Raw genomic sequence first — 24,723 nt, 5'->3', positions numbered from 1 at the left:
CCGTTATACGGGTTTACCCCAACCCTTGACGCCCTAAAGGATGTTCTCCGGTTCCACCATATTCAATAGTCCACTGCTATTACCAACATACTCACGCTAGTTTGACTTTAGACCCATCATTGATTAAAAAGGAACCACAAGAGACGAATGGGTGGTAATCCAATCACCATCAAATTGGTGGTTATGGCGAGAATTATATCTGTAAGATTTAGGCGTGTGATTGTGCACATTTACTTATTTTGACAGTAATTTAGAAGAAAGGGAAGAAGGGTGAATCAAAAAAGATGAAGGGGAGATTATTTAAGAAAGCTAGAGAGAATGATGACGATGGTGCCACCCACGAACGGCTATGCCCGAGATCTCGAGCAAGGGAAAGCGGGGAGCGTTGTACTGTACCATGGAACAAACCACGCAGGCACGGGTAAAATACGGAGCAGTATACCTGCTTACCCAGCCTCTTCCCTTTTTATCCTCTCACTCTTTTTGCTTCATGCTTTTCTTTGCTTCACTTTATCGAAGTTCCTATTGTTTCATTCTCCGTCTCTGCCTGAATTATATTTTTGGATGTCATTTTACTCGTCTACTGTATATACTATATGTTACGCAGGGAAGAATATCTCAGATCACAAGCTTTGAAGAGGGAGGGTCAGGGGTAGTAAAGATTCATTCCTTGCGGGAGGAATCTGGCCATGGCTGCAGCTAGGTTTTGGGTGGTTGTACTACCCTGCATTCTGACTGGTTGGATCTCCGTCAGTTGCGATCCAACGGCGCATTTTTTTTGGGGCTAGTTGAAGCCGGTTATGGGCATACATATGTGTCAGCGTGTGTGTGTGTTTGATGTTTATGCGTCTTGCGGAAATGCGACTCAGTTTCTCGACTAGGAACTGTTCCCAGATCTCACCTTGGAGGGTAACATCCATGTAAGATGATAGGTCCTTCCAACCTATATAGACATACCTACCTAGATTATCTCAGCTATGTCTTTACCTTTCCCAGGTATTCAATAGTAGTAAGTAGTTCTGCTCTAACTATTCAGCCCATGAAGAAAAGAAAGAACGAAACGGTAAGCCCATTAATCCAATGCTGTAGATATGTGCCTTTCTTTGAGCATTACCAGGATCTCCAGTGGTTCATCATTTGTTGGACAACAAGAAACTGGTCACTCTCACCTCACTCTTATAAATTGGGATCTTATTAGATCTTATCAATAACCATAAACTTGAGTCACTGCTAACGTGGGCGCCTTACTTGGCGGTCCGCCATGGATCGCAAATTTGGGGAGATTGAAAAAAGAAAAGAGTTGGAAGGAAACAAGCTCTCCTACAACTGCAAGTGGAGTACATAGGTGCCTTTAACTACCTTTGAGCCCGACCATCCGGACCGCATCCAGTTTCCTACCAGCTTCTCCATTTCATGTCATTTAAACCACCCATTTGTGTAGTGATACACCGTTACTTCCCTAGATGTAGGAAATTTGAAAAAGCAACGATCCCAAAACTAATCTGCGAATCGCATTGGGAGCAAATCAATAAACAAAGTATCGAGTGACAACGACTAGCCATCTATAAAAAAGGACAAGCGCCAATGTGCGAATACACAATGAATGACGTCTCCATTGTCAAGGCCCTGGCAATTGATCTGAGATTTTGTTCACTCCAACCTAAGATATTGTTCAAGAGGCATGCGCCATCAGGGGTGGTATCGGAGGAATTCTGAATCAGTACTCAAGCAACGCTCTAATAGAGTTTATTTGCCAGCCGATTATTATCAGATTTATATTATTCTCTCCAAAGTACCAACTGATTCATGGAGTGAGGACTCCAGTCTAGTGTATCTGCCGTTAGTTGGTAGGTCAAGGTGGATTGTTATGGCTGTTAACTTCCCCATCCTCTCTATTAGGTAGTTTATTTTCTTTTGCAATCTCGATCTTCTTCTTCCATCCCCTTCCAAATAATAATTTGAGTCCGCTGACCGTTCCCCTAATTCGAATAGCGTGCGATCTATGGATCTCGATGATACTTACTAATATCCTATTGAATCGACGGCCATTTCCCGCGATATTAATAATTGTTCCTCTGATCTTCTCCGCGAAAGGTTAACTCACCCCTCTTCCCCTGCTCGACTCCGAACCCCATATATGTTCCATACCAGCCTTGCTCTGATGATTTATTTTCTCGTCATTTCCTTGTGCCGTAATTCGACTTCGGGCAGTTTTCTCAGGCTAGTGCTCTTGGATCGAACTGGAAACGCTGGTCAGCGACCGTTGGAAGGGCTGCAATCCATGTTGCATGATAATTTATCTTCACGACAGCCAAGGTCTGTTCAGACCCAGCAAGATAGAAATAGCAAGGGAGAATACCTCCCCTGTATATTATTGATGAGAGAATGTGGGATGGGGGAGCAGCGGCTTCTGTGCAGGAAAACAGATTGAAATACGTATCGTGTACATATTTTCGTAAAACATGTAATTGTATGTACAAAGTAAGGAAAAGTGGGAACTTGTATTGGGGAGGGGAGGGTATGTAATTCACTTTGGTTTATTTTCTTAGCTCTTATTTTATTTTTCACTTTTTTCTCCCTCAGCAAAAAGGAAAAAAAAAAAGAAAAAGAAGAAATTCTCGGGGCCAGGGACACACCCCCCTGGTAAGGCTCCATCGCTCCCCACCCAGATATCCGCACATCGCCAATATGATCCCAACCCACTCCACACTTCGTCGAAGATCCGCAGTTCGCAGCCGTAAAGCTTCTGTAATTCGCCGTAACTTTAAAGTGGTCACGACCGTCGGTATGATTCGACGATCTCATAGTCCGTTCTGGCTCCTCCGCCTGCCTGTCTCTAATTTTCCAGGTCTGAGCTCATGTGTCCTGGGCCGACGTAGTTTTAGTAGCTCCTGTTTGGATCCTCCCATATCTCGTGTGTGTGCGGGCCTGGGTGTTGACTTAGTGGGCTAAGTATAATTATAATTGTCTTTATATTTGTACGCATTATAACTATTATAATCTTCTGCGGGTGCTGCTCCTTCTCCATTGTTGTTTCTCCTCTTATGGTCCTCCTACCTACCCTGCTGGCGCAACCAACTACTTACCCACTCCTCCTACTAAGGTATTTACTCGCCTTTTCCTGCATCCTGTCCCCTCTAAATTCTTGCATTCCAATCAAGAGGAAGAAGTCAGATTCTCCTTTCCTCTGCCCGAGACATCCTCGATCCCACTGCCTTTTCCTTTTCCCTTTTTATCCTATTTTATTTTACTTTACTTTATTTTCCTTTTTTTATTTTCCCTTTTTTTTTGAACCCGCGTCTCTTCCCCCTCCCCTTGACATTTTACTTCCATCTCCAACTTCCTTTTCCCTTCTAACATCTTGGAAGAGATCGCGTTCCTTCATATTCTGCCCATAAAATCATCTATTCCTACAACGCATACACGCTTGGCGACTGCTTTCTTTACTTTACTTTACCCCCCTCTCTTTCTACTTTGATCCCCTCACTTTGCCGACTTCAATTTCGCGTCCATTACGTTGGTCTTCATTGAGTTCGTTGAAGGGAAAAAAGGATCTGAAGAGAGACGGAAAGGAAGCGAAGAGGACCAACCAACATCTCCCTTCCCACGCGACGCATTCATCTTTCACTATCACTTGCATTCACTGCGCCTCCGCCGCTCCCGCGAACTCAAACATTGTCAAATCTATCTTTGAGGGAATTCGGCACAAATTTCTGACTGCTACTCCAGCTACTTTGACTCCCTGTGCAAGGTTTGACCTGAGGCAGATGGTTATTCAGAGTGCTAGAGGGATCGTTCCGATTTGACCTGTTCGCTTGCGCGCTGCGGGTGCGTGCCGTACTCTTGAGTCGCCCTCTACAAGAGCAGCCTCCCCAACAATTGCGAGCATTCGAACCGCGATCGCATCGACTTCGGACTTCCTGACCTTATAACGCCACAAATACGTCCGGAGCACTTTCCGAATATTGTTTTGTCCGCGAGTCGCCGCTCTCCGCCGCTTATTGTTTTCTTGGCCGATCCAGCCGAATCTCTCGTTCGCATCTCGCCCGATATCATCGTTTCCTACCCCCACAACCGCCACCACCCCAGACAATCTTGGGTGACGAAAGAAGTGGCACGGATTTTCCTTCGGGTTTCCCTATTCACTGGGAGGTTCTATAAAATCGGGTAGTTTGGCGAAAAGAAAGTGGGCAAACACTAGGAGTGGAAACGCGTGTCGGTACTCTGCACCCGATAAGGCTGTCCTCGTCTTCGAGTGTCGCTGTACTTCGCCGCCTTCACCGTGAACGCCCGATCGACTTGCTACCACACTGCGATCTCGCATTCCATCGAGGTAGTACGGACGGTCCCAGTTTATCAGTTGGGCGGTAGCGATTGGCATTGCATCAGATTGAAAGTAGTTTCCTAATAACTTTCTGAAATAAAACGCTGGCGTGATGGGGTCGTTAGAGGCTGAGCACAGACACAGGTATGTCTTCTATCCTGCGTGGCTTGTCGCAAAAAGGCCATGCAATGGCCAATCGACAGCGAACGTGCTAATCGCTCTTTTTTCCGGCTTAGGGAACATCTACCGGCACTCGGATTCCTTGGGAAAGACGGGCCTGGATACGCTCCCAAGCACCCTGTTATTGCAACAGCACCTACATCCTCCCCGACACCACTTTTGAGCCCAACAACCATGTATCCAGGCCAACCTTTATCGCTTTCCTACTCAGCATCGACAGGCGCGGTTCCTTTGCAGGCTGGATATATTTCGCCCCCGGATTCGCGACGCGCGCTTGAGGAGGAGAAGGAGAAACAGCAGCCACAGCCTCAGAGGCAATCCCTTCCGTCAATTCATGAGGCTCTAGGAAACGACAACCATTTACCATATCCTGCACCCACCCCAGCCCCTCCACAACAAGCTCATCACGTACCTCCCCATTCCCTACCTTCTAACATTGTCGGGCGGCCAGGAACGGAGGGGCCTCCGGGCCCTCCGAATCCTTTCTCGAATGGGGTTTCGACTGGTTCCTTCATGCGCGAGTCTGCTTTTTCGCATCAGCCTCAACTGCAAGCAGAAGCCTCACGGTCAAGCTTGGCATCGATTAACACCCAAGACTCGAGAAATGCGTCCTTACAATCTCTCAGTTCAGGGAAGTCGCCCACCCAGAGTGCAAAGACTGGCATTACTTCGATTTCCGGCTCCCAGCTTGGTTCCGGCTACGAGTACAGCGCGCCTCCCTCCGCTGGTAGTGTAGCCTCGCCCAATGGTTATGGCGCGTTTTCGCAACCATTTACATTCCAGTCACAGCCCCCCCAAAGTGCGCCCGCATATCCCCCTGCTTCTTACGATTCTCGACCTTATATGGGGGCATCATGGAAGCCCACTGTCCCAGAAACTGCACGCATGGACGAAGTGAAAGGAAGTTTTGCAACCCGGCCTACTATTACGGGACAACCCCAGAGCGATTCTGTCAAACGCCACCTGGATATTTTTGATGTGGAGACACCTTTAAACGAGGTACGTGTGTTTTCCTTTCATTGAGGGTCCAAGTGGATCACCATTGATATTTCCATTGGTACTCTGTTATGCGCTCTCCAATCGCTAACTATATTAGATTGCCGAAATAAGCTCGAGAACCATGGAATTTGCAAGGCGTTATACGGCAAAGGCGCACCAAACCCAGCGTTCTGGCCCTGTGTTTGGTTCTCTGCCTTCGTTACATGAAGTTGATGAGATGATCAAAATGCAGCATCATCATCAGGAAGCTTTGATGCGTATACGAACAGCTGTCCTAAACCAGGAGCATGCCATGGCAGAGCAGATGGCACAAAGAAAAGCCTACAAGGCCGGTGGGGCACATGACGATGTACATATGGCAATGTACCAGGAGGATTACAAGGGCAGTGGCGGGTTTGCCGGCGCAGATTCGAAAAAGCGACGAGGGGTATGTTTGCCATGGATATTGTTTCTTCCATCCGATTCCCTCCCTTTATTATTTACCCCTCGCCCCCGACCTTTCCACAAGTAACCCACATCTATTTTGCCATCGCTAACAGCGGCATTTTTACAGAAAGCTGCCCCTCCCGGTCGTTGCCACAGTTGCAACCGAGCCGAAACACCGGAATGGCGCCGTGGGCCCGATGGTGCCCGGACTCTATGCAATGCTTGTGGTTTACACTATGCGAAATTAACGCGAAAAATGGGAGCGAACAAGGCATCCTCTTTGGGTTCAAACTTAAAACCCAAGACTGCTCTTGACTCCGCATCACCGAATAGCCATTAATATGTTAGTCTGCTCATTTATGTGGCGTTGGAAACGACCTGGGATTAGAAGTGTCAGGCGTTATGAGTCCTGTTTCCACTTTTGATCATTACCTTATGTTGGTTTCGTTTTGGTCTTCATTTGATCTGTTTCAGGGTCAAGGTATTCCTTTCGGATGGTTGGATGATCACGAAAAGCTCCGACTTCATTTTGGTCTGGTCCTATTGGTCCCTGGGATTATTTTCTAATACCCCTTGCACGTTGTGGTAAAAGGCATCCGGATAGACTTTTGCTGATTCCCTTTTTCTTTTCTTTTTTTATCTTCCTTTTTCCCACTCCCATTCCTCTTTTGCTTTTGCCTCTCATCATATCTTGGTGGCTTTAATCTGTACTTCGATTGCCATCGTCGTGCAACTGGCATGTATGCACTTGACTTTGTTCAGTTCTTTTACGCACCCCATATCTTTGGTGTTATTGTGCCTGCTTTTTCTTTTCTTTTCTTTTCTTTTTATTTTGCTCTGGCTTACAATTATACCCCCCGTTTCCTACCAGTGTCCTACTGTTTGTCTGGGAATTGTGATCACCTCCAGATGTGCCTATATGATGTTCATGCACTCATGTCTGTCGTTGAGAATTGAAGAGAGTCTCCTTCCTCCATGTGATGACTACATGTAAACATAGTTTTTTTTCCCATGGCCTCTTTAACATTTCCACAGTCACAATGACAGAATTCTTAAGTTGTCCATTCAAACCACGCGCGCATGTATTCTCGTCCAAATCAAAAGGGATGTCTTTCGGCGTATCCCGCCGGTGCCCAAACAAGCCAGGCATAAGGTTATCAAGCCGGTGTCGGAGGCGTGTGTTTAAACATATCGGGAGTTCCGGGTCTCCATGGTCCAGCCAGGGCGGTAAACTTTCCCATGGATCCTTAGCCTGGACTATTGAGGCGCAAGCGATGGGGGAGGCAATAGCGCCCGATCACATTGGATTCCTACGCCGCGGGTTCTAGAAACCTGTGCTTTTTTTTTGGCCACCGCTGCCGATGCTGTCGTGGCAACTGTTGGGGTTAGGTGCTAGGCAAGATAAACTCCGGAAATCCTTCTTTCGCGTTCTGGTAGCGTCATTAAGGTGCTGATCAAGGGCATTCTATAGTTTGTCAACAGACATGATCTCGGCGACTATGGCGGTCCTGCATTGGTCATGTCCGTGACGCCTATGCCTATTATGTTATTAGGAAACCGCTACAATCCCTCAGATGCGGCCAGTATGTCATCCATCGCATACAGCACGCAGCTGGGACTCGATCCAGAGTGAGAACCACTGGGTCAGTCCGATGGGGTTGAACCTCGGTCCTGTACTCCGTACTCCGTAGTGGAAACCGACTATGTACCGAATCCGGCTTAAACATTGCTTAGATAATTTTGTCGGAGCCGCCCGACATGCAGCCAATAAGCAGTAGCATCCATGGATGACCGAGCCTTAGTCCAATATACTAGAATCGACCAGAACCGCCGCGGAGACGCTCGAGTTTGCATCATGTTAGTTTAGTACCTTGCTGCATGCGCGGGGCTGATGTATGAAGTCAATACTATGACCTGGAAGCATGCGAGATAAACCTCAACTTACTTTGTTTGTCTAGGTACTTAGGAACCTAGCGCGAATCGCCTGGCAATATCTAGGTATCTATCTATCTACGGAGTACTCCGCATCTATTAGAGTCACACGAAATGACGGATGAATATCTGTAAGATCATGTGGTATTTGCACTACCTCGAACTATCGAACTGGAACCGATCGGATCTCATGGCGAGTTGCATCTCATCTCATCTTGCAGGGGTTCTTGAAAGCCAAACCCATTGCTCCCGCCACTAGTAGAAATTTCCATCGGCATTCCATCGGATGCTTCCATGCCTCGGGATGATGCATGACTTGGGGTAGATATGGAGTACATGCTGAGGATTATAGTTCATGGGGTAAGATGTATCACTACCACGGTATGGAGTGAGATCTTATCCTCTTAAGCCCTCACCGCCGATTCATCCCTGTCACATAGACTGACCGCTTTCGACGCCTTGAAGCTCGGTGTATTTGTGTAACAATCGCCGTGGGCGGGCTCCGAAAAGACTCTTCCAGTTTCATCGGTTTTAGAGATTGTCTCATGTGTTCGCAAACTCTAACACAAAATACAGCCATATCATTGATAGGCTAGACCAGATAGCATTCAATAGTCCATAAATAGAAGAGTTCACGATACTAGTAGTAGGCATTGATCTGGAGGTCTGGAACACCACCATTACTCTCTGCTTAGTTACACCATAGTGCTTGAGGAGCTGCACCTGCAGGTCGTATCCTTCTGTTCACTGTTTGTCAATTTTGGTTCCTAAGAGGTATCTAGCCAAATGCTACTTCCGTACTCCGTACTGCACACACTTCTCCGTTGGTACTATTGATGTCCCCACATTAACTGTGGTAAATTAATAAAACCATACGATATACTCCGTAGGTAGGTAGGTAAAACTCCTCCGAAGGTTGATTTGGAATTAATCAATATGCCGTGTGTCCCCACGTCCAAAGCCTCCTTCCTATTGGCTGGGTCTCGATCACGATCATGCCACCACATCTACTTAGCATCAAAATCTCAGATTAGGTGGCTCAGCCTCCATACCGTTTAAATTTAATATATTTTCTCGGCCGGCGGCGGCGCCCGATACAGTAAGCCCAATCGATTGCCACCACCACAAACAGAACCCTGTGTCACCCGCGGGATCTCGGGCACCATTTCCACTGCATCTGTGCTCCGAGACCCGACCGATCGCATGAATCGGGGTTACGTCATGGGAGAGGGGGTTCGGTGGCTATTCAATATATTTTAATTTGAATTGAGCCAGAATGTTCTTGATTTGACTAACACTAGCGGACACAATAATACCTGATGCTCATTTGCATTCCCTTATCATGGACTTCCGCAACTTCCGTGGAGGATCATGCATGACGCCCTTAATTTGCGTACCGTATAGGCGTGTGTCCACACATGATTTCGAGACGAATACGGACTATACACCTCCAACATACTAACTCAGCTGAGTATCCCCTCGTAAGTCCCATACTTGGGTTTGAGTAACATGTCTTACCATAGACCCACTCTATCCAGTCTGTCGGTACTCCTGATCATGAGACTTGAAGGCATCGACTTACCGCCAGATGCAATCCGTTTGCGGACTCTATAACTCATGGTTTGACACAACGCAGTTGCCGTGGTGGCCTTGGGGATTGCCTTACGCGAAAAATAGCTAGATACGGATCTGAAATATGATTGTCTGATGAAGTTGCACAAAGTGCTGCCTTTCTATACTCAGGAAGGAAAGTCGGCTCTTTCCCATTATGGCACAGGTTGTATAATGTGTTCGTGGCAGCCGGGAGTTATTATCCTCTCCAACTTTCGCCAAGTCGCTGGTTACAGGTATAAAAGAAGCCCGATGGGTCTTCTAAGTGCAGATCTAAGGGCCTTTTCCATGCAATCCACTCTGCTTTTGAGTTAGTACCTTGGTATGCCCCAGAGCTGACACAGCTTGCTGCACAATCCTCGGCAGCATCGGTATTTTTACGTGTCCGGATGATACCGAACCAGATCTTCAAGCGGGCCAAGATTGTCATCCTACAGAATACAACGTCATTCTTCGCTTCTATTGATCGGCGATAAGAGCCGATACTTGGGTGAGTCGGGTCTTGCTTCTTATAGAGTCCGTACTATTTCACGGCATCCCATGTATGGAGTACTATCGATCTCGGGGATTGAACAGCAAGACTGTAGCCATATCTAGTATTGATTGTCATTGAAGTCCTATTTTTGATCAGAATCGGTCAGGAGCACACACGATGATTTTGGCTGCTCGAACCCTGAACCATGGTTGCTCGGCAAGCTTTAGTCAGAATATCTCATCTACGATCGGAACACGGCCATGGGTGGATCGATGGCTTGGGCATCGGGATCTGATCTGTGACAGGCTCAACGCTATGAAACGCATGTAAAATCCGTAGGCATTGTATGGTTCTATCTGGAGCAACAATCTTGGGTCGGCATCTTCTCGATTTCACTCTTACTCCATATGGTCTCAGATACCCACAGATTCATATAAACATACTATGCTACTTCTGTTCGCTATGTGGACCTGTCTTTTGCTAGTCGCGTGGTCTGGGTCTTCGACTACGTGATGCTGCGTATCGAGTACGCTGCCAGCGGTCTACCTTGAACCATACGCCGTATGCAATACCTGCGTAGATACGTACTTGCATACATACATACATACATACATACGTACATACATACTGAATCCTCCGTCTCCATCCATCGTATTATATACGCCAGCCTTGTCTGATAGGACCAGATAATCCGTATGCTGTGGAACATGGCGCTGCATATATACTATGTAGGAACATCCCTACCAAGCATGTATAGGAAGTATTCCCTACAGGCATTGGTCGTTTTATCTTCGGACATACATCAGAAGGAGTGATATGCCCGTTACACAGCAGCAATAGTCAAATATGACATACGGGCTCCATCTGCATGGTAATCGGTGTAGTATTGCAAACCGATTTGTCTCAACCCTATGCATGAAACTCTTAAGTTGAATTTGATATATCCAAAACAGGGCAAGAAAAATCAAGTATATATACATTCCTTTTCCGTCCATGTATGCATGCATACGTTGCATAAGTACACTCGCTATGCATCAGGGTAACCGACCCTGTGTCAGATAAATCGTGTATATCGTATGTACGAAAAAAGCATGTATCAAAAAATAAAGTACCCTGTACGGAGTGAGTACCATACTATACACGATATGCTCATTACATACTAGAGCTGTATCTGCAGGTCTACATACGTGTAGTTCTTACGCCTCGTGTCAAATCGAAGCGGCGTTGGAATGCGATTGGGCAGGATGGGGTTTAAGTTTAAGGTATCTAGTGGCTTTTTGGTGCGATTGCTGAGCCCAAGATGGGACGGTCCTCGCTAATCGGGCCCCAGCCTAGGTACCAAGTTATCCTATCATCGTCCATGGATGTCGGTCCGATGGCCATACTAAATCTCACTTAACCCCTGGAATGGAAAAGTGCCAACTCAGAGCCGCCCACACCCACCCCCCCTGAGACCAACGAGTCGTGACTCGAGAACACGAGGGGAGGAGCCAAAAAAAACTACGCAGACCGGGAGGGGGGAGCCGGAATGCACGGCTGCCTAAATCAAGTTGCTAGGATGCCTTAGGAAAAGCCGCCTGCAAGTATGCACGTAAGTGTGCAGACTGGGTGGATGGATTTTCCCCAATCTCAGAATTTGAAATTTTTACATGTCTTACTTCTCACCTCTTACTGCTAACCCCCCTCCGAATGAATGGATGGTCGTATGGATGGATCCTATAGAGGATAGTAGTATAGTAGTATGGGACGGGATGCTGCTGCTGCTGCTGCTGCTCTTCCTACCAAACTGCGAAAGGATCCCCGAGACGGTGAACTATCTGTGGCATTATTACTAAGATCCGTCCCATCTCTTTCCCCATCCATCCATATCCCAACCATCTAGGCTTTTCTGTTCCCCATCTTCGATTCGGGTAGCGCCGCGATCTATCGGTCAGCTTTATGGAGCTCATTCCCAATCAGGGCTAGAATAAGCGATCCCACGGGATGGGAGTGGACAGCAGTCAGCAACTCATCTTGGGTTCCCGACTAGAGTGCGATGGTGCCTCGATGGAAGACATTAGATCTCAACCAAGTGGGTTCTCTGCACCGAGCCCCACCGCGGATGACCCCGCTGACTGGATGGAAAGAAGAACCGTGATCGAAGCACCGCCGCACCGGCCATCTTAAAATTTAGTTGGGGTTGGAGCATGCCGATGAATTCGCAAGCCTAGAAGGAATATGGAAGGAGGGGGTGAAGAGAAAAAGGATAGGAGATTTTTCTTTTCTTTTTTTTTGTTTTGTTTTCCCACTCCCATCTCAACACTGTTTGTTTGCCTCCTGGATTGAAAATTCTTCGAACAAAGGAATTTGGAATTGGCTTCGATCTCACACGGTATGTTGTGCGACGGTGTACAAGAGCGATGAACCAACCTATGACCCACCCTGGATCGTCGGGGGAACTGGTTAGGGAAAGTTTTGAGATCGCTGATCGAGATCGGGTACGATTTCTGCTCGGCAGAAGGGGCGGGGGGTTAGCTACCGCAGTGAAGAATCAAGAAACAATGCAGCTGACCTTCCCGTGGGTGACGAAAAACCGGTTTTTACCTGCCCCTGCCCTATCTATCGCTCCTTACTTACTTTTTATATTCTATTTTTATTTCCGTTGCTTTTCTGGGAATTTTCTGAAAAGGGGTAGATACTCTGAGCTCTCAAAGAAACTTTCGCAGGAATTTCCATGTGGTAGGATTCTTGTACCAAACCTAAGCAACAATCAAACTGAACCTGGTACCTGGTGTACCATCCAAGGACCCTGATTGATTAGTAAAAATAATGTGACAGGTTGCTATCGCATCTTCGATCAGCCTCAACTAATTTTGACATCCATTTTCCCCATCTGCAAGGGAATAAGCAATGACAGCTGTCATGGACCAATACTTGTCATCGCCCCAGCGTGCGTGTCCATGATTTCTTTTTTCCCTTGGGGAATCTAGAAGGCAACTAACGGGGGAAGGCAACTACATTACTCCGCACAGGGGTGCCTCGAACTATCTACTAGCCTAGTCCCGCTTATCAGACGGAGTCCGGACTAGATAGATACCTACCTACTTGACGCACCTACAAGAGCAGCATGTCCCGCACAAACAAGGCTAATGCATCTCGACACCGACAGTATACAGTGGAGTAGGTAGGACATCGAGCTTGCCATCCGATCTGCTCCATACAATACGATATCCTCATCAGGGAACGCCCTGCAATGATATGCATGGAATGCAGTGACAGGGGTACGGAAACGAGGCGCTGGGATGATCGGGTGGCTATGTAGATAGCTGCATCCTATACCTACTCACCTAACATACCTACATGAGCTTGATAGCTTAAGACGAGACTTTGGTGCACTAGTCAACCAGCCGATCGTTGTCTTCGATCAGAAACCAATGGACACTGTCGCGTGCACCAAGTCGGCGCCCTTGCATTAGCTCGCCCTGTCCATGGCTGGCCCAATCACAGTTTGCGATTGTAAGATGTGGCTTACTTTATCTGGGATTTATTGCCCATATTGCATACATACTGTGTGCACTGTATGCTCTACCAGTCATATCTAATTAGACAGGTAACATATTGGGGTAAGAGGCTTGAGTGGGTGCAGGGGCTCGGGCCAAGTCATGTCATAGCATCGTTCTAGATCGGGTAGTAAGCTAGATCGGTTGACATCATGACAGCCCAGATCATGACAATACACATTGTTATCTATCATTTTGACAGGTTGACGTTGTTGTCATTGTGCTCGGTGTGGAGTAAGACACGGTGCCCTTCTCACATCTGACCATACATCCTGGATATTCTGTGTAGCACAGGTGACTCCTTGCTGATTCTTATGGGCAATTATTGGGCTTGGTTGTAGATATCCTTATTCTGAGGTAAAGGTGCCGTTTATATAAAATACAGCATCACTATCATATGATTGTTGAGTTAGGGACGCGATATGCATGTTCTCATCTGATGCGATAGCTTCCATGTCACATTTGGTGTACATCTGGTGTACATCTGGTGCGACACGAAGACGTCGGGTCGAAGTACGTAGCAGGAAAAATTGATAGGTGATTCCCTCAACTACCAGTGCTAAAAGCCAATTTGCCTAGCAGTCTAGGTAGTTGCTATATGTCACCAATGGTGAATCGAAATCTTATTTCTTTGTGATTGAAGTGATACGAGGTAAGTTCCGTTGATAGCCTAGTGTTTGTCAAGGTTTCTGCGGGTGGTTTATATGTGATATAAAGGGACCTAAAGAGTTAAAATCCGATAGAATAAGTAAACAACTATGGAAGAGGATGAAGCCCTTTTATAGAGGTCTAGGCACGTTTTAGATTACCATTCGGCGTGGGATGCCTCCATGTCAAAGGCAGGATTCGCGGGATCCTGAGGCAATTCCCGCCAGGCACCGGAAAACCTCCACAGAACCTGGCTTCCTTTCATGACACTCGGTCAGAGCTCTGTTGACAAGCTCCGGGGCCCGAGAGAGAGTCATAGAGTGCCATCATTATATAGTTGTAGACTTCTCCACCAACAACCCCATATATGGGCAGGTGTTGGTCACATGCCGAGATTCCCGCTTCCTCCGATAAGATAAAGAGAATCGCACATCACGTGCAGGATAGCTCCCCTCCTTCTCTGACCAACATAGCAACACGAGCCTCAATCTGTCATCATCGGCGTCATTTTCTTCATTACATCCCTGCTTTGTGCTGTACTTAAGACATCTAGGGGTTGAAGCTCGTTATATGGTGACAGACCCTGCGTCAAGCTAGATCGCATACTGTGACTAGTATTCGGCTTGTCGTTGGCAGCTCTGCATCGTCTGCTTGAATCACCCATATTGTTCGATCAATCAGTCCAATCCGTCCCCTTACGAAGAATGGCCCCCCGCCTAGTACCCATCACAGAGATCCCGACCGTCTCCCTTCTATACAAAGTGAAACGGCTGATCCCGGTCGCATCACCTCGCACGCAGCCATCGAAGGTCTTCAATGACACGGTCTCGCTGATCCGCAGCGACATCACAAAGCTCCAAGACGTCGACTGCATCGTCAATGCAGCCAACGAGTCTCTTCTTGGAGGTGGTGGCGTAGACGGTGCCATTCACCGTGCAGCTGGTCCCGAGCTGCTGGAGGAATGCGAGACCCTCGATGGCTGTGGCGTTGGCGATGCCAAGATAACCTCTGCGTACGATCTTCCGTGCAAGAAAATCATCCACGCCGTTGGTCCCATATATGGTCTCGAACTGCGAGAAGGCAGGGAGCGCCCGGAGTCGTTATTGCGCAGCTGCTACCGACGCAGTCTGGAGCTGGCCGTGGAGAACAACATGAGAAGCATTGCTTTTTCGGCAATCAGCACAGGCGTGTATGGATATCCAAGTGCGGCTGCCGCTCGGACTGCCCTGGATGAGACCCGGAAGTTCATGGAGCAGCCAAGCAACATCGGGAAACTCGAGCGCATCATTTTCTGCAACTTTGAGCGCAAGGACGAGGTGGCCTATAGGAAGCTTATTCCGTGAGTGATGCCCGAACTATGACCTATTGGCAATCTTAGCTGACTGACTGTTTAGTTTGTTCTTCCCACCCGAAGATCAGAGTGTCCATAGCGCCAGCAGCGACTCCGAATCTCAACCAGAATCTGACGGTGAGTCTTCGAATTCGGCAGAGATGCTCGCAGCAAAGCTTCCTGACCCGCCAACCGTGGACCCTGCCTTGGACGGAGAACCGGAGACTAAGAAGCAGAAGGTTAATGACCATACCGACCAGAGCAGTAAAAGCTACTTCGAAGATTTCTCTATCAAATCCGATGATGACTGGGAGGAGGTTGACAAATCGGAGGACGGCCGCACCGAGAAGCTTGATGATGAGCCGGTTCAAGTCGATAGTCCCCCCTCGGAGAACGACGTACAGAGCGTTCAGTCGAGTGGGATCATAGAGATGGACGGTTCGCATATGTCGGAAAGCCTTCTAGCCAAGGATTGGTAGTCGCTTCGCTCCAGGCAACAATGAGGCAGTCATGCATTGAACGATGGACGTTTACTTTTAGGCTTGGCGTTGGATGGGGTTGTTTAATGGATGGCGTTTATGGTCATGCAAAGCAGGATTCCGAGACGCCATTGTTATAGATGGCATTTTCTTTACGGCCTTATGTTAATCGATCAGAAGTACCTATCTCAACTCTAGGTGATGCTTTTCCAATGGTGTCATATTCTCAGTTTACCTAAACCAGTAATCGTGCAAACTATGCAAACAAGCTCATGATATCGGGATAGCAATTTGATAACCACAACCACTCCGTCCGATGCGACACAACTCAATCTAGCAATTGATACCCACCAACCTTCAAACCCACATCACCTCTTGATCTACCCAATCTACCAGACATAAACTCTGCATCTCAAACCTCCACTCCCCAACCAACCCCGCTCACCCTCATCAACCAACCACCCGCCCACCTCCGTCCGACCTCCACCAAAACCACCGCACCGCAAACCACTAACCACCATTATCAACCCCAATTCCAACCCTCCAAACCCAACAATGCCACCACCCAACCCTCCTCCTCCCTCCCAACCCCCCAAATTCCGCGTCTTGCCCCCGACCTCGCCAAATCCCGCCGCAACGCCCCCCACGAACCAACCCAACCTCAACCCCTCGCCTGCAACCGCAATCACAACCACAACCGACACCACGCCCCTCCTTCTTCGCCCACCTCCGCAACAGCTATGCCTCTCTTCCGCGTCCTTACCGCCGCACCTTCCGCTTCATGGGCACGCTTCTCCCGCTTCTCCCGATCGGGCTTTTCTTCTCCGAACATGTCCTCCAGGTGATGTGGGTGCGCGGACCGAGTATGACCCCGTACCTGAATGAGGATTACGATCAGATGCAGACGAAGAGTGATGTCGTGTTGGTGAATATGTGGGGTGGGGGTGGATTGTGGCCGTGGGAGAGGAAGAGGAGGTTGGAGAGGGGGATGGTGGTTACGTTTCGGTTCGTTTTTGACCCTACTCCCAATTGCTGGTTTTTGGGAGGATTCCGGGGATTGCTTTGGGGATGTTGGCTAATGACTTTTGGTGGTGGTGGTGTTGTAGGTCGCCTGCTAATCCACGACACATGGCTATTAAACGCATTATCGGGCTGCCCGGGGATCAAATCACCACGAGAGAACCGTGTATGAAGGAGACGCAGATCGTGCCGTATAATCATGTTTGGTTGGAGGGGGATGCGAAGGATCCGAAGAAGACGTTGGATAGTAATTCTTATGGGCCGGTGAGTATCAGTTTGATTACGGGGAGGGTTATGGCTGTGTTGCATCCGCAGTGGAGGTGGTTGGATTGGTCGGGTTGGGAGAATGGGGTGGTTGAGGGGGATGTGGAGCGGAAGTTTGGAGAGGAGTATAGACAGGAGGTGCGGGATCGGGTGTTGAAGGAGGCTGTGAAGTTGGAGAGGCCGTTCTTGGAGTGAGTGGAGGGCGTTGGTGGATATGTTATGTATTATGTATTATTATTATGCGCTGTATATAGACGATACTTTGCCTTGTGTGTTATTAGATAGAAGCACCGTGGAGCGGTAGATCTGCCTGCAGAAATTATGACACTCGATGTGCCTTGTGCCCTGTTACGCTAAGTGATTATTCGCACATCCTCCGGTTGGTCCTCCTGTAACCGGTTGATCTCAGATGCTATACTCAATACCCACCGGTCCTTCTCTACCCGACTGCGGGCTTTGAACACAATGGTTCGCCCGTGGACTCCAAGCGTAGACACTTGCTTTAGTCTTTGCTTCGTCTGTCCCTTCAACCCATGCTCTCGTGCGCGGAATAGGTTCTTCTTCAGAGGCTGCCATATCACGAATGTGATTGCCGTGTCCTCATCACTGCTTGTGTAGACGTCCGATGAGAGATACACCCGAGGCAAGGAATGGTGGCCTGGATGGTTGCTGTCGAATGTTTGGTTCGCGTACAGTAGGTCGGAGTCTGTCAACAGACCGGAGTAGATATAACAGTCGTTGAGGTCGATGGAGGTCTCTAAGCTCTGGTGTATATGTGGAACTTCGACACCGTTGCGCTTTCTCAGTGAACTCCGGAAAACCAGCAACTTCCCAGCCGTTAGGACAACGTGACTTTTCTTGAAGGTTGAATGGCGACGAGGCTTCCGATATAGCTGTCCAGATATCTGTGTTTGGTGTCAATATCTACAGTCATACTTTTAGAAGACGTTGCATACCTTGATTGTCCGGCAGCCTGACAGTAAGCATATGTTGTGCAGTAACGGCGATGCTTCCGCCTTCTTGACCTCCCATTTTTTAGCAAACTGTCCCATGATGGATTCCAGTTCTTCATCGATCCCCAAGAGCTCCAAGTTCCGCTGTCGGAGAACCTTAATCTCGGCAGCATCGGTTGCGATCCTATTTTTCCAGTACTTAACTAGAGCCTCCAGTCGCTTCATCCATTCGGTCTTGGTCGTTTCATTGTAAGCCTGGAAGCGGACGACGAGCTTGTTTTCCAACACCATTTCAAAGGTTTTGTCGTCATTAAATTGCCGCGTTGCACCGTCATCCCGGTGCGTATCTCTTGCTTCGGGATGGAATTCTACATCTGGCCCTGCCTCGATATTCGGATCGGCGGGACAGCTGTCACGCCGCACATGCCGTACTTCCTGCACTTTACTGAGATCGATAAATCCATCGGCATGCTCAAGATTGTGAATGTCTCTCTGCCGCTGAACGTAGGCCTCCTCGTCATGTTTCCTGATGTGTTCTTTGTTGCCACTCGACAGCCAAGAAATGCCCCCTTCCTGGAGTGGATATGGGTCAACTTCGTAAGATAGAGGCGACGCGTCTAGAATTTGCTGCGTTGAAGGCATATCAGACCCATTGCGGCACAGTCTTGGAGGCGCTGGGGGCAGTGACTTGGCCGGTCTGCAGAAAAATAGGTAGTGATCCTGAGTGAAAAAATATAGGCGCTTGAAGAACATCTTGTTCATCCGCTGATGCACACCCCGTTGAGATGTAAGACGGACCAAGAAGCCTTCCACGGGCTGTGGCTCGTCTGCTTTCTCGCCATCATGCTTTGTGTATGTTTTATAATGTTGCCTTGGTCGCAATTCCAGCTCATGAGTAGTGTGCATAGCAAGAGAGCCGTACATTTTCTCCTCATTGTCGCCAAGGATCCATTCCAGTCGATCGTACCGTTTCCAGGCAAGGCCCATGATCTCGGTCTTGGACCACCTTTGCAGCACCTCAGCCCACTCCGCACGGTTTTCCAGCATTTTCAAACATCCACGTATGATAGCCGTGGCCGCTGATTCCTCCTGTGCTATAGTCCCACTGAGTATACCGGTATTTCTTTTCTGAAGGACGGCTTCCAACTGATCAAATGGATTATTAAACACAAGGGAGACGCCCAAGTCGGGAACATGGATAGGGAGCGAAGATGGCCGGCGTTTTCCCATAATCTGACTTAGGAATGTAAACCATTCAACGGCGTGTGCGGAAGATCGCGGCCGAATTATGTAGATCTTAGTCCCATGCTTACAGGGACCCCAAAGAACAATTGCTTTATCCAGATGCGAGTAGAGGTTGACCTTCATTTTCTTTCGGCCCAAGGGCACCTCATAGTATGGAGCAACCCGCGTACCTACCTTCTGCACCTCGGGTATAACACGGGTCTTGTACATTTGGAGTGAGAATGGTGCATCTTCGTCGGAGGCCAAACGGCACGCCACCAGGTACTCTCGCCAGTGATCCACGACCCTAGTTTCCATCTTATAACTGTCATTCTCCGAATAATCATCTGGAAGCTTTTCCTGCACTGTCTCTTCGATTCGAACAAGCATCTTTTCGGCCTTGATAACCTCCCCTTCTTTCATCTTCCGTCGGTGCGGCAGATTTCGCGATAGTTTAGCCTGGGTCCTGGATATTCGAGCTAGCACTCTTTGCTGTTTATCCAGTAAATTGTCGTCTAGATTGTGCTTGGCAGCTTTCCTCGAGAAAGGATTTAATGGGTCTATTCTGGCTCGTTGCCCATTTCGGAGGGGTTCCTCTTCGGCTGTCTCGACCTGAGGTTCTTGTTGTTCAAGGTTCATAGACGATGTAGTAGGGACCCTTCCTTTTCCTTTGGATCTCGAGTCTGGCCTTAGTAACGCGGTTGTAGATCCATAATCACTAGCAGGTGCCATGGGACTTGACTGACTGGCTCCATTTTGGCTTGGGGTACTTAGCGTCTGCTTGCTTGATCCTTGCCCATGCTGCTCCGGGCTCACCGTACTAGGCCTTAAGGAAACCCTGTCCGCGTCACCGGGGCCTTGCTCCCTGGCTGTATAGTATGCAGAACTCCCATCCCGTCTCCCCATCGATGAATGCCAATCGTGTTCATTGTCCCCTGAATTCGACATGGCAGTATCTGACGCAGTTGTAGTAATGCGAGAAATATCATGATCTTCAGCGAGAGTATAAGGTACAGTGCGGAGACTGGTCTTTGGGTGTTCTTCTTGGTCACTAATCTCATCCTCTTGTTCCCTTTCTGTCCCTTCATCCTCTGTGGTATCTGTCAAGGCGGCTGGTGATTGTTCTGGCGTCGAATCATCCTGGTCGGTGTCGGAGACCTCTGAATAATGCGCCACGATTGGATCCGCGGAAAAGGTGACAGTTTTGGAGGAATATTTGCCGAATTTTATCCGTGTTCTCCACCATGACTTGCGGTGATTTTGCAACCAGCCTTGGGGAATTGGACCGATAAAGAATCTCCGACTGGTCATATGCATATGATGAGGAGAAGCATGATGCTTCCAGGGTTAGTGCAATGCAAGATGGCCATTGATATAGAGCACATACCAGTTTCTCAGCGGTATGTGAGTCCGTATCTAAGCCATGATGCTGCTGGGGTTGAAACGCGACGTGTGGATCAGTCGCCATGTCGTCGTTGACATGCTGATCTGGGGATGGATGAGTAGTCATGGCATTTCTTGTAGCGCTCCAGGAGGATAAACAAAGTAATTATGAAGGCCGTATAGACCAAGAGAAACAAAGCAGGCCAAAGAACGCTGATCTGACAATGGCAGGATTTACCAGGAACCCAATCATGGTGCGTGCCAACAATTGGGCATGCTGTTTCCTGCAGTCGACACTGCAACTGGAAACGATGACGTCGCCATTTACCCCGTGACCGTGGAGGGCGAGTTTGCAGTGTTTGTGCTATATCTTACCTAATTGAAACTCGATCAGGGGTAACGGACCCGCTCATTGGTCTCACCGCTTGCGTGTCCCGCTTCCGGCGGTGTGTCAGAGAGTGTGACAGCCCGGCCGTCGTTGTTGATAAACTGCCGCCTTCCCCTCCACGTTGCCTCTTCTTTCCCCTGGACCCCTGATTGTATTTCACTCGCTTGCATCCCCTTCACATATCTTTCTTCTACCTTGATAGACTCTTTTCCGCCACTAAAACACAATGGCTACCTGGTTTGACCAACAGAAGAAGTCCTTCGCGGACGTTCCCATCGATGCTTCCAACGGCATCTCCACCACCGAGTTCCTCGAAGCCGCCGAGTCCCTTACCACCTTGTTCGGTATGCCATTGGCGGATTATTGATCCCAAAGATACAGTGCTGATGCTCTTCTCCAGACGTTCTTGGTTCTAAGGCTTTCACTCCCGTGAAGAATGATTTGACCAACAACATCAAGGTTCGGACATCGTACCCCGCAGTTTGACAGTAATGGAAACTTATCCCATCGCAGAAAGTCAGGGAGAGGCAGCTGGCTGCCCCTGCCGAGTCCGAGACTCTCCAGGCTCTTGTTGTGAATGAGCTGAAGACCAAGAAGCACAATGCCTCCGAGGGACTGCTCTGGCTTGTGAGGTATGTCTTTTCCCCAAATAGACCCGGCTGTCTCTGTGGTACATCCGTTAGTTAAGTTACACATGCTGATACATGAGTTCTATAGAGGTCTTGATTTCACCGCCCAGGCCCTCCGTCACAACCTTAACAACGGCAGCTCTGAGCTCTCCGACTCCTTCCGTGAAGCCTACGGCAACACCCTCAAGCCTCACCACTCCTTTGTGATCAAGCCCATCTTCTCTGCCGCCATGTCGGCCACCCCCTACCGCAAGGACTTCTACGTCAAGCTTGGTGAAGACCAGGGTAAGGTCAATGAGTCCTTGGACCGTGAAGTGGACGCTCTCGAGAAGAGAGTCGCTATCCTGAAGGAGTTCCAGGCCACCAAGGAGGCGAAGTGGTAGATATTGGGACATATATTTTCGATGTGAGGAATATCTGGCATATTACTGAGCGCAGTTTTAAAGATGTATATACTTCTAAGAGTCTGAGACTACATGCATGATAACTAGATGTTTGAATTGCACAGCACTGGTTGTTAAGGCCACGTCGTTCTATTCTCTGTTTGACTATGGATCAGACTTCTGTCTGCCCTGGCATTCCTGGATACGCCGTAGCTACATAGATTCGTAGTCATGCTCTTATAGGAACCTAAATATGAAACAAGTGGTGTCCGTCGCACCTGCCGATTTCCGCCTGCACTCGACCTATCCATCCCCTAGGTATCTACTACTTTGGCTCCGGCATCACTGTGGGTCCATTCCACTTCTTGTGCCCCCGAACGAACCAGTCAATCACTGCGAATAACAGAGCAATGCCAAACACCGGAGCACCATAGTTCATGCTGCTCGCCGTGACGGGTTGGGTTTCAGGCCAAGGAAGGAAGATGGTAATGTAAGTGCCGTACAGGACGGCAAAAACATTGATCGGAATACCAAATCTCCCCAAGGTAAATGGACCCCAATTAATATCACCCGGAGCGTGAATGCGCTTGATTAGCATGAAGAGAACAGGGACTAGGTAGGAGATGTAAAGGGCGAGGGTGTCCAGAGACAAGACGGCATTAAAAGCAGCTGAAGAGCCAATGTTGATCAATGCAATTAGGATCGTGATTGTCGTGACTAGGAAAAGGGATCGGAGAGGAATCTTATACCGGGGTGAGACATATGCGAAAAACGATGAGAATGGGAAACCTTCATCTCGCGCAAATGCCCATGTGAGCCGGCTAACGGATGCCAGGACATTGAAGGACGAATAGCAGCCTGAAAGAAGAATTGGCAGCATCATTGCACTGGCTGCCGCTTTTGACCCGGTCTGAGCATAAAATATCTCAATAATGGGGTATCCGGTCGCCGAGTTCAGTGCTTTCTGAAAATCTCCCATGGTATATAGCAAAGCAATGGCAAAGCCAAATGCAAGGATGGCATTCAATACCAGACCCCAAACCATCGCCCGGGGAACAGCTCTAGGCGCGTCATTGACTTCCTCTGACATGTGGATAACACCGTCAAAGCCTATTTGAAGGGTCAAACCGAGATTTAGCTGGTAGTTTGTAGGCTACATGAAAGGGCATCGGAGACTTACTGCTCAGAGCGAAGGCTGCTGTTAGCAAGCCAATGGAATATATAACCCCACTGTTGTGCCATCCACTCTGGTCAGTGACAAATTCGGTCCATACAAATTCATTTGTATGGCGTTGCCCTAGCACAATCATGACAACCATGATTGCCGGGTAGGATAGAATATGAATGACACCTGACAGTACTTCGACAGGTGCGAGAAGACGGCGGGCAAAGATGTTGACCAACAGGGGAAGAGCTAAGACTGCAAAAACGAGAAGAGTCCCATGCCAGCCTTGTGGGACGTAGGAGGGATAGTTCTGCACAAGGAGTCCCTGAATCTCAGTCCCAACCAAGTATGGCCCGACGGCGACATTTGCCCACCATGCTATGACCTATTATGAAGGTACACTTTGGTCAGAGAATGAACGCTTCCAGTGCTTTATCAGCCTATCAGCAGCTTACCGTGATCCAGCCTGTTAGGGAAAGACACCAATCAGCCCCAAAGTGAAGATCTTAGCGGGACTCGGGAGCAAATCACCTTGGATAAAACTCAGAAATCGAGGAGCAAAAGGTGCCAGCTCATATGTCCAGTGGTACTGAGCACCAGCTACGGGATTACTGGGCGCAGGGGTTAGAAAGACACATCCAAACACATAAGGGCTCTTAATATGGGGTCGACTCATACATTGAGGCCATCTCTGCCATGGATAGAGTTAAACTCAGAGAGCCAGTAAAGGATAGTATCATGCCGTATATAATTGCGACTGGACCACCGTTCAACAATCCTGCATATAGACTGGAGCCCAGGGATTCCCAGGACGCCTGCAGGGTTGCAGCGAATGCTAGCATAGGCAGAAAGCCTAAATATCGCTGGATGATATTAGCAAATATTGATAGTTTTCTAATTACTAATTATTCAAGAGATCCATGCGCACCTCGAGACGTGGTTTTCCTCGATACTGATGGGAAGATGGGATTGGAGGATCTTCTATGCTCATAGCACGAGGACCTTTGTTAGGACCAGCCATCTCGACTTGATGATAGGGAGTAATGAACAATGAAGCACGCAGTCTCCCAGGAATCAGAGGTCGAAATCAGCGCATGAGGTAATGAGATGCAAAGAAAACAGGGAGAAGCAAACCAAGTGGGATTGCATTGCATTTAGGACAAAGCAACTATGAGAGAACGGGATGAAACCGAACGTCGGAATATTGATTAAAACGGGCCCACGGGCCCAGCCGACCTACAGGAGATAACCGCCGCCCCGACCTAGTACGGGGCTTGTAATCGAACTAAGCAGGGAATGCTTCCTCCAGCCTTGCTTCTAGATAGTACTTTTTACTGGCACTAATCGTGTAATTCCACTTCTTTGGCCACC

At 48.4% G+C, this 24,723-nt stretch overlaps 7 protein-coding genes across 7 annotated transcripts; 5 read left to right on the top strand and 2 right to left on the bottom strand.

Annotated features, from left to right (window-relative positions):
* Positions 1 to 4,180: 4,180 nt before the first annotated feature.
* Positions 4,181 to 6,381, top strand: nsdD (GATA-type sexual development transcription factor NsdD). The gene is made up of 4 exons (XM_025605860.1): positions 4,181 to 4,468; positions 4,561 to 5,503; positions 5,601 to 5,930; positions 6,057 to 6,381. Exons 1-4 carry the CDS (start codon positions 4,437 to 4,439, stop codon positions 6,267 to 6,269), a joined length of 1,518 nt encoding a protein of 505 aa, XP_025465260.1. The 5' UTR covers positions 4,181 to 4,436; the 3' UTR covers positions 6,270 to 6,381.
* Positions 6,382 to 12,230: 5,849 nt separating this feature from the next.
* Positions 12,231 to 12,909, top strand: BO94DRAFT_159731 (uncharacterized protein). The gene has a single exon (XM_025605859.1). The coding sequence runs from the start codon at positions 12,347 to 12,349 to the stop codon at positions 12,737 to 12,739; it is 393 nt and encodes a 130-aa protein (XP_025465259.1). The 5' UTR covers positions 12,231 to 12,346; the 3' UTR covers positions 12,740 to 12,909.
* Positions 12,910 to 14,610: 1,701 nt separating this feature from the next.
* On the top strand, positions 14,611 to 16,163 carry BO94DRAFT_496939 (macro domain-containing protein). Its single transcript, XM_025609305.1, has 2 exons — positions 14,611 to 15,473; positions 15,529 to 16,163. The coding sequence occupies exons 1-2, from the start codon at positions 14,839 to 14,841 to the stop codon at positions 15,941 to 15,943; spliced, it is 1,050 nt and encodes a 349-aa protein (XP_025465258.1). The 5' UTR covers positions 14,611 to 14,838; the 3' UTR covers positions 15,944 to 16,163.
* A 108-nt stretch (positions 16,164 to 16,271) lies between these two features.
* Positions 16,272 to 17,521, top strand: BO94DRAFT_626191 (putative mitochondrial inner membrane protease subunit Imp2). The gene is made up of 2 exons (XM_025617343.1): positions 16,272 to 16,948; positions 17,050 to 17,521. Exons 1-2 carry the CDS (start codon positions 16,725 to 16,727, stop codon positions 17,420 to 17,422), a joined length of 597 nt encoding a protein of 198 aa, XP_025465257.1. The 5' UTR covers positions 16,272 to 16,724; the 3' UTR covers positions 17,423 to 17,521.
* Positions 17,454 to 21,053, bottom strand: BO94DRAFT_521352 (sporulation-specific 71 family protein). The gene is made up of 2 exons (XM_025610146.1): positions 18,184 to 21,053; positions 17,454 to 18,132 (listed from the first exon to the last, which is right to left on the bottom strand). The coding sequence occupies exons 1-2, from the start codon at positions 20,719 to 20,721 to the stop codon at positions 17,581 to 17,583; spliced, it is 3,090 nt and encodes a 1,029-aa protein (XP_025465256.1). The 5' UTR covers positions 20,722 to 21,053; the 3' UTR covers positions 17,454 to 17,580.
* A 182-nt stretch (positions 21,054 to 21,235) lies between these two features.
* BO94DRAFT_521348 (GLTP domain-containing protein) lies at positions 21,236 to 22,234 on the top strand. Its single transcript, XM_025610145.1, has 4 exons — positions 21,236 to 21,519; positions 21,576 to 21,634; positions 21,689 to 21,807; positions 21,893 to 22,234. The coding sequence occupies exons 1-4, from the start codon at positions 21,402 to 21,404 to the stop codon at positions 22,185 to 22,187; spliced, it is 591 nt and encodes a 196-aa protein (XP_025465255.1). The 5' UTR covers positions 21,236 to 21,401; the 3' UTR covers positions 22,188 to 22,234.
* Positions 22,235 to 22,512: 278 nt separating this feature from the next.
* Positions 22,513 to 24,511, bottom strand: BO94DRAFT_521344 (putative amino acid permease; the record flags this gene model as incomplete). The annotated part of the gene is made up of 6 exons (XM_025610144.1): positions 24,281 to 24,511; positions 24,031 to 24,215; positions 23,884 to 23,963; positions 23,808 to 23,818; positions 23,368 to 23,737; positions 22,513 to 23,297 (listed from the first exon to the last, which is right to left on the bottom strand). Exons 1-6 carry the CDS (start codon positions 24,371 to 24,373, stop codon positions 22,513 to 22,515), a joined length of 1,524 nt encoding a protein of 507 aa, XP_025465254.1. The 5' UTR covers positions 24,374 to 24,511.
* Between the last annotated feature and the right edge of the window lie 212 nt (positions 24,512 to 24,723).

Source organism: Aspergillus sclerotioniger (genome assembly GCF_003184525.1).
Source record: "Aspergillus sclerotioniger CBS 115572 chromosome Unknown BO94scaffold_22, whole genome shotgun sequence".
In the NCBI taxonomy this organism is placed as follows: Eukaryota; Fungi; Ascomycota; class Eurotiomycetes; order Eurotiales; family Aspergillaceae; genus Aspergillus; species Aspergillus sclerotioniger.
The sequence above is the reverse complement of the archived record's forward strand: the minus strand, read 5'-3'. Positions and strand labels throughout refer to the sequence as shown.